We start from the raw sequence: 13,150 nt of genomic DNA, 5'->3' as shown, positions 1-13,150 counted from the left end.
CGTCTTCTGGTCCTCTTCCTGCTCTGCACTCGGATGCAGTTCTTTCAAGATTTATGTGGATCAAGCTTCAATTATTGTGTTTTTTAATTTTTTTTATTTTGTCTTAACAGACAATTTAAGGTTTAGAGACTCACATTGCATTTTTTAATAGAAATCTGAAAAGTGTGGCGTGCATTTATATTCTGCCCCCAAATTTGTGTAGATTGTCCAGATTATTTCTACTGAGTTGATAGAGATTAACTCTATTTACTATCTAAAATTATGGAAACTCTATTGATTCACATTGGATTCTATTTAGGGGTGTCAGAGTAAAGAGAGATTAATAAAATGTATGGAACATTTTTTTTTTTTTTTTTTGTGTTTGTTTTCTTAAATGTTGACAAACAGCTATCCCTTTGTTTTACTTCACAATAACGAACTACTACAACCCAAATGAAATACATTGAAATTAGTGTTTGTAACGTGAACAAAAAAAATTTAAAAGTTCAAAAGATTTACATTTTTCTACTCACGTACATTTAATAAGCAAAGAAAATAGCTCTAGAATAAGTTCCTCAATAATTTGCATGTCGTGTAGAAGAACGGAAAACAATAAAGACACGTCTATTGACCACTACTGCTGCTCTACATAACCAAGGCTATTCAGGGCCAGTTCTCCTTCACAAATTCACAAGCCGGTGAACAAATCAGAGTTAAAGTGGAGTTTAGTGTTTTGTCCAAGAGCACCTTGATGTGGATCAAAGCACCAACCTGTCCAATGACAGATGACCTCTAGCTGTCCTTCCTCTGGAGATTCATCTGAGGTTCGCTGAGTGGACGGGTCTCAGATCAGTACATAGGCTAAGGAATAACACGGAAATTGTATGATTTATGGCTCCAAGATATTTATCTCAATGTTCAAATAGTCTGCATTCTGTAATGTTCTGTATATCTTAAACCTCTATGGCATGGCGTTGCCCTCAGGCAACAAACCATATATCTGTACCTCACGTTGCTCCTTTATTTTATTTTTGGTGTTGATGACTTAAAATACCTCCAGACATATTTTTGTCCAAATAAAAGAGGTATTGAGGTTCATGTGACCTTTTACTTAGAAGAGGAGCAGTCCTTTTTATGAAGCGGAGGTGCATGCTACACCTTGCCTCCTACTTGTAAGTCACACATCACTTTTCTTCATGTTTAAATTTGGGTCACTCTAACTAAAAATATTTTCATATCTGTAAAGAACCATTGTAGATCATTTTAAGACAATTTCTTTTATAATTTATATGCTAAAACTGTGTTTTGTTTGTTGCCTCTGGGCAACATTGCGCAGTTCAGGCCCTTTTGCTCAGACAATATTATTCTAATGCAATGATATGCAATTGATTACAAAATAATTATCACAGCCAATTTTTTTACTTTATTATTAACTAACAGCAACAGAATATGGATGCAAGATCATTTCATGGACAAAAGGTGCATGGTTCATAAGTTGGGGTCATTCCCAATGGAAACATGAGGATCCTCTGTACAACCATTATTTCATTGTTTGTTTATAATCAAAACTGACTTCAGTCTCAAAGGGGGATAAGCTGGTCATCAATGAACAAATGGCCCTATTCCAAGGCAGGCAAAGACTGAAGCAATATCTGCCAAACCCAAAATATGGGTCTGCAGGGTATTTTAAATGGCTAGTGTAGAAGGTGTTCCTTATAACTTGAAAATCTACACAGGGCGAGTCGTACCACCACCAAATCTACCAGATATGGGAGCTGGTGGAAATGCTGTCCTTTGTTTGGCTCAAATTCTAAAAAAGAATCAGAACTACAAACTCTTAAAAACAGAACCTGCAGCCCTAACTCCTGTCACTGATGTGAATCTGGTCGCTACAACCCATAGATAATCAGATAAACAGATGGTGATTCACAGGTATGCCAATAATCAATGTGACATACACTCTTTTTCACAGGAATTCCTTCCTGATGTTTAACATATAATAGGGAAAAGACTGATTCCAACATCCTTAGTGATTCTAGCTCTGCCAAACATTACACATGTACAAACACACAAATGCTCGTTTTAGAAATGTGCTTAAATGTACCATTCATTAATGAAAGTTAGTTGTTTATTTTATATTTGGCGAGTTGGAACCATGTCTGATTTGTTTTTGTTAAAAAAAGTTTTTTTTTATGAATATAGTTTTTGTTTGATTTGTATTTCACTTCTCATAATCACTGTAGAAACCTTGGCGTTCTAGTCCCCTTGTAGTGCAATGTTGCCCTGAGGCAACAAACCCAAATCTGGTTCCGGGATGTGTCAGGGTCCGATTTTATGATTGATAAGTAATTAAGGGCCACCAAGCTCCCAAAGAATGCAGGAAAATATTTTTTACCCCTCACCCCCAAAAAAAAGTCATGCCATAGAGGATAATATAATAAATTGGTTACGTATTTATTTTTATATTTATTGTAGATACTATATAACTTGGGAGGCACAGTAGTGCAGTTGGTAGCACTGCTGCGTTGTAGCAAAAAGGTTGAAATCCCAGCCTGGGCTCTTTCTACCTGCAGTTTAAATGTTCTTCCTGTTCACTCCAGATTCAAAAGTTCTAAAACACGACTGTCCGTCTCCGTCCGTCTCCCCAACTTGTCCTGTCTGCATAGTGGACCACTGCCTACGTACGGATTCACATGTGCTAATTTTTACAGCGTATTACACCCATTGTAGCCCTTATACTCTAACATTTTCTATTTTATAGACAGAAAGAAAGTACAAAAAACGTGGAAATTTCTGAGTTTGAAAGGTTGAAAATTTCCCAGAGAAACTGTCAGAAATTTTGAGATTAATCTCAGCTTTTTTTTCTACAAAAAAAAAAAATTCAAAAATTGAAAATCTTCAACTTTATAATCTAAGAAATTTTCCAGTTTCTTTCTGGAAAATTTCTGAGTTTTTCCAAGCAAATTTGCAACACTTGAAATTCAGAAATATCCTAGTTTGTTCAAGAAAATGTCTGAGATAATTTTTTTTTCTATCTGCAATCGTGTCAGTACGTGTGGCAGCTCCACTGTACTTGGTTGTTTGTCCATTGCGTCTCCATGTTACCCTGAAGAACGCCGACCTGTCCTGGTTGTCCCCCCCCGACTCACACAGCCGGAGACAACCAGCAGCCCCCACTGCAACGATGAAACATAAAAATATAAAATGTAATGGATGCTGTGGGATTAGGTCATCAGTTTTACAGTACGATGGGAAAATGCACCCTGCAAACACACTGTGTCTTCTCAGTTAAATCTCCCAGGAGTTAGCAAATGCATGCCGCATTATTTTTGTGCCTCCTCTCAGCTGGAGATAGCGCATTATTTGTGCCTCTCTCAAGAAAGAAAAAAAAGAAGAAAATGTATTTTTCAGGTATGTCCTGCACACACAGCTAAATAAGCTACTTTGTTTCATCTCTTAATTGCGAAAAAGAAATCCTCAGTGAAACACACCAAATGCGTTCACATTTTCTCCCAATTGTCTTCTTGGGAATTGTTTTGGTACTTTCCCCATGTGGTGATCTGAGACGTTAGAGGAAAGTCATATTCAGTTTTTTTTCCATAAGACGATAAAGAAAAATAAAAGTTTTTTTTTCTGTATTTCAATGGATCCTGAGGTTGTAGGTAGTTTGTTATCTTTGTTTTGTTCACTAATCACTAAATAGACAAAACATTTTGTGTGGTTCCATCATCAAATCATCAGAATCAGACTGCTGTCTGATTTCTTTGTCTGAATCTCAACAATTCGGTATTTTTGTCTGCTTGCGTGTTTAAATGGACCGGAATCTCTTTGTTGATTGTGAATCTGCTTTCGTGCAAAGAGACCGGATGTAACTTTTTCCCAGAAGTCCTTGCTGCTTAGGCAACAGCCTGAGTCACATGAGAAAACGGTGCAAATAGAAATTAATGTGTTAAACAAACAGAAGAGGGGAAGAAAGGAAGAACTGTGTGGAAAGTGCTTGCATTGTGAATGTCTGCAGAAGTTTACCTAATCATTGGTATAAGTTATATAACCTTCGGGCTTTCATCGATTGATTGTTGCAATCAATGGGTGTTTATATGACTGCTCTTCTTATTGGCTTTCTTGACTTCTAAATGAATCCTCTATAAACAGAATCGTCTATAAACAATCAATCTAATTGAGGACAGTTTACTTTCCGTCCTGTTAAAACATCTTATTTGGTTCAAGTGTCAACCATGACTGTATCTGACAGCGGAACCGTTAAAGTCATTGGTTTTCTGCTACCTTTCACTTCAACCCTCAGTACTTCCTGGGTTGTTCTTGAAACATTCGACCAAATTTTCTTTAATCCGCTGTGATAATTTGGGTCAGACAGTTAAAAGTGGAAACAATTGGGTGTTCCAAGTGGACAGTGCTTTGCTTCTCCAGCTCTACCTTAGACCAGAGTTTGCTCCTTTTGGAAGTTTTGTTTTCATCCTTATAGCTACAAGAACAATTTTGCATCCCAAGTGGTAAAGAAAGTGCACCTTGATGCTTAAGAACAAGTTCATTTGGAACAGCATGTGCACACCAAAATAAACGTTTTATGACTGTGGGAAGAAGCTCAGCAAAATCCCACACGGATACAGAGAGGAAGTGCAATCTCTACTTACATTACGTCTCCAGCCAAGATTCATATTTCCACTCATAGCATGGAGCGCACAGTGGAAGCCAACCTATCATGCTGCTGTAAATGTAAAGAAAGAAAAACACATCATGGAAAACTGTTTCTGTTTTCTTATTTGTTTGTGCTGTGGAATTGGGTCTTGGAAATAACATCTTTTTCTGTTTGGTTGAGGAGGCAGTGGAATACCAATGCAGATCAGGGGAAGGGCTTGTTAATAAAACCTCTTCCAGGTATCCTCAGTGACCAATTTCTCTGTTCTTCTTATAAAGAATATCTAAGATTAAACATGAAATGCTTTGACTTAATTATAGGGGTGGTTCTTACAAACAATAAGCGCTAGCTGTGGGTGCTACCCAGGATGGCACATTTGTTCAGTGAAGGTACCAAGTGCTTATAAGTGAATATAGTTCCTTGGGTACAGAAAGCAATCTTTGTTCTTCCTTTGTGGACACATTTTGAAACCAGTGGCATAAAATAACTAATAAACAACAAAAGTTTGAAGGCTATATAGACCATTATTGTTCAAATATCTTTAGGCCTGACAAAAATCAAAATTATGACTCAGAGTAAAAAGTATCAACTCCCCTCTGAATCCTCCTCTCATTACTTCGTCACGACCAGGTTCGGTTCGGTCTCGACTCGACGACAGAGATGGTAATGGGCTGCGGAGACCAATTAAATTTTTTTTATACGGGGTTAAAATTAGAAACTTCACTGTGACGCTCGAGTTCCATTGAACAGACCGACGCTCGCTGGATGCGGAAAAGCCCGTGCGCGCGCGCACTAATAAAGCCTCTGACACGTGCACGGCGGAGTGAGAGAGAAAGAAAAAGGACTCCTCCACGGGGCGCAGGGACACATCTGCGTGGGGAGACCTTGGGACTTTCTGTGGATAAAAAGAATATATTGAAAGGAAAGACGCGGGACGGAGCCGCAGCCGCGCCTGGAACAGCATTTGCTTCGGATTTAATTTAATTTTGTTTTGTCTCTCTGCAGTTTTCCAACACCTGGGGACTAATGTGAGTATGATGACATTAATGTTGTTTCTATTATTTTAGGCGTTCGTTTACTTTCTCTTAGAATAGCTTAGATTGTTGGTAAAATAAAATCAGCAACGTAGATATTATTGACCGTAACACAGTTCGCAACCATTAGAAATGAAGTGGCTGGTTAAAAAAAAAAAAAAGAGGACAACTACAAATATTGCTAATTTTGAAACTGCTTGATAATTATAATCAGTGGAAAATGTTGTGCATCTTCCTTTAATGAAAATCAGTGAAATAGCTTTATTTAGTGCTGAATTAGTGGTCTGAATCACAAACCAAATAAAGCACCCTACCTCAGCCATATTTTTACCGTTTACTCTATGAACAATACTTATGGATTGTAGAAACAGGAAACAGGTTGAAATGTTTCAAGACCGACAAACGGCAGACACTTTTTAAAATTTCTTTCCTGATCGCTGGTGTTGCCCCTGACAGGTTGACGCCCTGGCCGTGAACCACATACCTGCACAGAAACCTTTAAACATTTAAACTGAGCCATTTCTAAAGTTTTATTGTTATTTTACTTCCAATTCTATGAAAAAAAGAGAAAAGAAAAACAGTAACAGATGTTGCTATAGTGGTTCTTTAAAATCTTGATTTAAAAAAAAAGAAAAAAGAAAGTTTACCTTTACTTTGAATGCTTCCATTCTGGTATTTTTATAATCCCATCGCTCTCATGATATTCAGACTATATGCTTGTGTAAAAACTTGGTTGAATTAGCTTTGTCATAAAACGTTTGTAAAACATAATTTGCAAACATATACCTTTTTTGTGCTGTTGATTGCATAATGAGGTGGTTTATGAACCAGGCCTAAGTAGCAGATATTTAAATAGGAACACATCAAACATAAACACTCAACAACTTCATGACTAAATACTCTTCAAAGCTCAGAGCGAGTCTTTTACTTTCTTAATTTCACAATTGTAAAAAAAAAACAAAAAACAAAAACATGCATATAACACTTTCTGGCTTAAGGTTGGAAGCTGTAGTTATAGGAGCTACATTTATAAGTGTGGCCATGGCTGACTTCCTTCCTCTATGAAATTAAAAGTCACTCAAAAATCTTATCAGGTTTCTTCTGAGAGGTGAGATTCTGCTAAACCTGTTGAGCTCATTTTCCCTCCTAAAAGTGCTGCGCAGCCCACTTGTCTTGATTGGTTTCCAGGTGTTGCTGCAGGAAGTGCTGAAAATTCAATACCCCACCATGCACCTAATGTGATTTGTTAGAGCAGAGTGTCTTTCCACCTCGGTGAGCATCTGATGATTGCTCCCTCCCTGGCAGCCTCTGTGTTACGCACGCAGCTAATTTCTAACTTCTCCTCTTGAAATGCAAATCCATGCAGATAAATCTTTGGCTTAAACTTCATGAATATGACTGTGTCCTGTTTGCTCTCTTTCCCTTCGTCAAGTGTCTGCGCCACCGACCAAAATGCTGACTCCATGCTGAGGGGTCGGAAAATGAACGCCTCGTCCTGCTGCGCCGCCCCCGTCGCCATGTATCAGCAGAGCTCAGGATCTGACCTCAACGCCAGCTGCGACCTCTCGGCTCCTCGCTGCAACTGGACTGCCGTGGACGGGACCCCGCAGCTGCCCACGTTTTCCACGGCGGCGAAAGTCAGAGTGATCGTCACCTTCATCCTGTGTGGCGTGTCCACCCTCTGCAATGTGGCAGTGCTCTGGGCGGCCAGCGGCCACCGACGCAGATCTCACGTGCGCGTGCTGATCGTGAACTTGACCGCGGCTGACCTCTTGGTCACCCTCATTGTGATGCCCGTGGACGCCGCGTGGAACATCACCGTTCAGTGGCTGGCCGGAGACCTGGCCTGCAGGTTCTTGATGTTCCTCAAGCTGCAGGCCATGTACTCCTGCGCTTTTGTCACCGTGGTGATAAGTCTGGACAGGCAGTCGGCGATCCTCGACCCCCTGCTGATCAGCATGGCTCCGAAGAGGAACAGGGTCATGCTGACGGTGGCGTGGATAATGAGCGCCTTGCTCGCCGTCCCTCAGGTGAGGATGCACGGAGTTATCAGCTGATGAAATCAAAAAACATAGTTCACACTGCAAAAACAGAAAATCTTACTGAGTAATTTTGATCTAGTTTCTAATGCAAATATCTTAGTTCACTTGATATAAGATAAAACTAACTTTCCATTTCAACTTTGCAGCAAGAAATGGGAGCTTGTCTCAAGTTAATTATTCCTTAAAATCCATGAAAAAGTACTAGTTTTAAGTGAAATAATCTGCCAGCTGAACAAGATATTTTTAACTTATAATATTGCCACCTTCCTAAAATAATGGCCCAGGTCTTTATTTTTATTTTTTGCCTATATTACCTGTTGGCAATAAAAAGGGGTTTATTTTTTTGTAAAAATCACTTGGCAGAAAAGGACTTAGGCCATTGTTTTAGGAAGGTGATGATATGAGAATCTCTTGATGCACTGGGAGAGTATTTCACTTGTAACTTGAACTTTTTCATCAATATTAAAGAATCATTGACTTAAAACAAGCCCCTATTTCTTGCTGAAAGTTATTTGTATGTTAATGTTGTCTTATTTCAAGCGAACTCAGATATTTGCACTAGAAACTAAACCAAAAGTACTTCATAAGGTTTTGTGTTTTTGCAGTGCAAAGAGAAAAGCAGGGTTATAGAACAAGACAAATATCAAAAGCTTGTGTTCAGTTGCCCTTGGCTGAAACACTGAACTACATTTTCTGCAATTACAGTTCAGTCTACTAGGGTTGTCCCAGTACAACTTTTTCACTTCTGATACCACATCGATATCACAGCTTTGAGAATTAGCCAATACTGATTTTGACCCAATATGATATCAGCATGAATCATAATTTTACAACTTATTTTGAAGTGTCGAATGTTAGAAAAGCCTCTATCAAATCATATTACCAAAACAGAGAACAATAGTCAACAACAAAAAGCTACAAGAACAACTGGGCCATTTATTAATACCTAGTTTGTCTGCTTACTGGTTACAAGCGCTGCTGGGTAGAAATCCTGGGGTGGAATAAGTGTTGGAGCGGAGTGCCTCTATTGATCTATTGCCTCTATTATTGAAAGTCAAAGATTTTAGATGCAGGCCGACATAATCTAGGACTTGTTTTTTTACCTGATATTGGACTGATTTCCGATATAAGTATCACATCGGGACAACCCTGGTTTCATGTTTTGATCTCTGTTATGATTTAGACTACCTCAAAGGTCATCCACCAGAGGACCCACTGCTAAAGGTGCCTCTAAAAGACACTTAGCATTTGGATGTATTTGGTTTATTGGTTTAAGTTGAGCTTTTATTTAGCATGAATTTGCTTCGATTGTCTATCAGGGCTGTTTTTTAGCTTTGGCCTGCATTAAACAAAAACATCGGAACTGGCAGGTCAGGCTTTTTAAAGATTGGTGATCGGCCTAAAAACTGCAATTGGTGCACCAATAATTCATAATGAGGCTTTATATAAATTAACATGATGGAAGCTCCTTTTTTTCCTATTCTAGCTTTGACTGCTGGACTCGTGAAAATATGCACATATGAAGTATTCAAAATTATGCTTTCAAACTTGTATTATCTGCCAAGTATGTTGATGTTGAGGTTTTGTACAAATTCACTTGGAAATATTTTAACGTCTTGGTCTAATAAAGATTTTTTTTCTTGTCCAGAGATTTTTTGTCTGAAATAATAGTGAGCAGACATAACATCCAGTGCTTCAAGCTAAGAAATGACTTGATTACTCTCGTTGTCAAAGTTAGAATCTAACGTTCATTCTCACCTGCTTCCACAGGTCTTCATTTTCCACAACGTGACTATTACATACCCAGCAAACTTCACTCAGTGCACCACTAGGGGGAGCTTCGTCACTCACTGGCAGGAAACGGCCTACAACATGTTCACCTTCTCCTGGCTCTTCCTGCTGCCTCTGGCCATCATGGTCGTCTGCTACACCCGGATCTTCATCCACATCTCCAAGCAGATCACAAAAAAGAATGGTAACTACGCAAACCAAACAGCGTTCACTTCCTGAAAACTAGTCCTAAATGAAGACAGGAAAGAGGGCATAGATAGAATATCAATGTAGAACCAAAGAAATACTTGTTGAGATTTTTTTTTCTCATGTTTACTAAGTCTAATATTTTATCTTTTTCTGGTTTGCTAACTTGCTAACAGGCAATATAGAAGGAAAAAGAAAATATTATCATTAGGAAGGATCCTCATTTTCTCTGATCAAGATTTTTTTTATTCCTGAAACAATTTAATAATAGGCACTTACAAATAAAGTGATGCATTATGAAACTCAGCTCCATGTATTTATTTGAAAACTCTGCTTTCGTGAAGCAGATATATCTGTGACTGTAGAACAACAACACGTATCTAGAGTGGAGTCTCATCTCGTTTTCTCAGAAGTGTACAACCCCTTGTTAATGTAAAGCTGTGTGGCATTTTGTAATCTTCTCCTGACTGATACCTTTGCCCACATAGCTCATTTTATCCCTATGTTTTGGATTTGGACGAAGAATAAAACTGAGACAGTCTCAGGATAGCTGAACGTTTTTCAAATGGTATGTCAGGTTCACTATGGTAGGTGTTTTCAACAGAGTATTAGGGCCACGTTAAGAAAATAAAAAAATACACGTAGTTATATATAATTACAAGAATAAAGTGAAAACAATATTAGAATAAAGGTGTAGTATTACAAGAATAAAGTCATATTACATCTTTATTCTTGTAATATTATGCCTTTATTTTGATTTTGTTCTTGTACAACTTTATTCTTGATAGTCATAATTTATTCTCATAAATTATGACTTTGTTCTCGTAAATGTATTATTATTTTATTATTTTATTTGTTCTTATTATGGCCGTTATACTCCATAGTAGATGTTAACTTAAGAAACTTGAACGCTGAAACTAAATCAGAAGATGTTTTAGCCAAGCCTCAGTTTTGAAATGATTTGTCTGAGTGTCTTCCTTTACATAATGAAACCTGGCATTTTAGCAGGAGTGTTCACCTTTAGAAGCCGTTATTCAGTGAGTTTACTGTAACGTACAACAAAGACAATAATTTCCCATTTTTCCCCTTTAGTGTCCTCTGATGAACCTCATCTTCGCTGCTCAAAGAACAACATCCCAAGAGCTCGGATGAGAACTTTGAAGATGAGCGTCGTCATCGTGGTCTCCTTCATCGTTTGCTGGACTCCGTACTACCTGCTGGGGCTCTGGTACTGGTTCTTCCCCGACGACCTGGAGGTGAAAGTCTCGCACTCCCTCACCCACATCCTGTTTATCTTCGGGCTTTTCAACACCTGCCTTGACCCGATCATCTACGGCCTCTTCACCGTGCGCTTCAACCGGAGGCTGAGCAGCAGGGCCGCCGCGGCCTCCGGGGTGGACGCCAAGCCGGCAACAGCGGACTCCGTGAAATGCACTTTGGCTGGAGGATCTGCGGAGGGTAGAAGGGATGGCAGCTGTGAATCAAATGAGCAAAATTCACCGACAGCAGGCTCTGAATGAGTGCAGCCACTGACGATGGGGGAGCACAGAAAGCAATATGTGAAGAGAAACAAAAGGAAGAAATGTAACTTTTATTTGCCATTGTTACTGGACTCACACTAACACCCATATGCATGTGTGAAATGATCTTTATCACTCATTAGAATCCAGATTTGAAGGTGGGTAATGAGTTTACTGTTCTCACTGTACATCTTACATACAAGCTGTGTCTGCAAATGGCTTCAGCGTTAGGTCATTAAAGAGCTTAAAGAACTGCTTGGGGTACTTAAAGGGGCAGTATTATGTGTTCTCCAACCACATGGTATCGTTTTATAGCACAATCAAGTAACTATGTTACCTTCAGTTGTTATAAAACTGCTACGTATATCAAATATGACTTGAAAGTAATTTTACTTCCTAATTTAACGCCATGAAATTGGGCCTCTGTCTCTTTAAAAACCCCTGTTCCTCCTGAAGCTCCGCCTTCAGGAAGTCATCACAACATGGCTCCCCTTTTAACCCTTTAACAACGTTTTTACCAGCGTTGCACTGAGAAGTAGCTCCTATAATGAGCTCAGCAGATGCACAGTTCCACCAAGTGTTTGCTAATTGCTGCTGGCTAGTCTGAAGGAGCTGTGAGGGGAAGTTGCTTCTCTGTTAGGTGGACACTTGGAAACTGCAGCCCTGAGGAGGAGCTGCGGCCCTGAAGGCGGGGCTAGCTCCACTCAGGCGTTATATACAGCTCAATAGTTCACATGGGAGATGAAAGGATTTCTCAAACATGCATGAAAGAATCAAAGCAACACTACAGGAATGTTTTTGATGAGGGAATAAGATTATAACATGTTGCAAAACTCAAAAAGTAGATTTTTCATAATACTGCCCCTTTAAGTCACATGGTCTGGCCTTTATTAAGGCCAGACCTTTATTAAATTATCTAAACTGTGTTCTTTGCTAAAGTATTCACCCCATATATACTTTTTCTGTACATTTACAACCCTAATGTACATTTTATTTAGATTTGATGTGCTAGACCAACACATGGTGTAACATAATTGCATAATGAGAAATTTTTTTTCAATATTTTTGCAAATAAAAACATGGAATTGTTTTGGTGATGAATACTTTGTAGAACCACTCCAGTCTCCTCCTTCGTGTCATCCAGCTTTGCATGTCCAGAGGATGTCTATTGGTCATCCAATCAGATTTGATTGTGAAAAAAAATTAAACACTTCCATAGGAATAACCGAACCAGTTAGTTGTTCTGCTAATGCTGTCAGAAATAAAACTAAACTACCAGAAATGAAAGTGATTTGTAGCTAACTCCAACTAAGCTAACCTCTTCATGACCCACATTTTGACTCATGAAAGGACATGGACACAGCTGGAGGCTCTTTTGGTCCAAACAGTTGTGGGCCGATGCCGGGCCGTGTGAGATCTGGTCAGACAGTAAAGCTTTTGGCTGCCAGTGACTGGCAACAAGTCACTTTTAATTCAAATTTAAGTCAAGTTAAGTTTACTTACATTTTAACACCAAGGAGGCTCAACATGTTTTACATGATCGAAACATTATAGTCACTTTTGTCGCTTATGGAACGAGCAATAAACCTTGAACTTTGTCAAATGCCATAATCAAGAATAATCATCATCAAATATCCTGATCAATGTTTCAGTAATTATGAATCAAAAGCAACCCCTAACTGGTGGGTTTTTAGTCTTGACTTAAAGGAACAGTGTTTTGCAGTTTTCTGGGAAGTTTGTTCCCAGATTTGTGATGCTTAGAAGCTGAATGCTGTGTCTCCATGTTTGGTTCTGGGGATGCAGAACCAGAGACGATCTGTAAAAAACACAAAAGTATCAGGAGGTGTGATTACTTTTCCACCTCTTTGTACCTCTCCTCTAAAAGGATATAAGCTAACCGTTAGCTTTTCACTCCTGTGTGCACACTGTAACAGTGACATC

General features: G+C 38.9%; 1 protein-coding gene across 1 annotated transcript; it reads left to right on the top strand.

Annotated features, from left to right (window-relative positions):
- The first annotated feature begins 3,616 nt into the window (after window positions 1–3,616).
- Window positions 3,617–12,299, top strand: LOC103462200 (putative gonadotropin-releasing hormone II receptor). Its single transcript, XM_008404849.3, has 4 exons — window positions 3,617–5,664; window positions 7,103–7,700; window positions 9,483–9,687; window positions 10,782–12,299. Exons 2-4 carry the CDS (start codon window positions 7,134–7,136, stop codon window positions 11,207–11,209), a joined length of 1,200 nt encoding a protein of 399 aa, XP_008403071.1. The 5' UTR covers window positions 3,617–5,664; window positions 7,103–7,133; the 3' UTR covers window positions 11,210–12,299.
- Window positions 12,300–13,150: the final 851 nt, after the last annotated feature.

Source organism: Poecilia reticulata, chromosome 3 (genome assembly GCF_904066995.2).
Source record: "Poecilia reticulata chromosome 3, P_reticulata-male-v2, whole genome shotgun sequence".
NCBI classification, from domain to species: Eukaryota; Metazoa; Chordata; class Actinopteri; order Cyprinodontiformes; family Poeciliidae; genus Poecilia; species Poecilia reticulata.
Note: the sequence above shows the minus strand (reverse complement) of the source record. Positions and strands in the feature narration are given on the sequence as shown.

Coding starts and splice junctions, on each gene's coding strand:
- LOC103462200 (XM_008404849.3), top strand. CDS start 7,134: ATGCTGAGGGGTCGGAAAATGAACGCCTCGTCCTGCTGCGCCGCCCCC. Junction 7,701..9,482: donor CCTTGCTCGCCGTCCCTCAG/GTGAGGATGCAC, acceptor CTGCTTCCACAG/GTCTTCATTTTCCACAACGT. Junction 9,688..10,781: donor GCAGATCACAAAAAAGAATG/GTAACTACGCAA, acceptor TTTCCCCTTTAG/TGTCCTCTGATGAACCTCAT.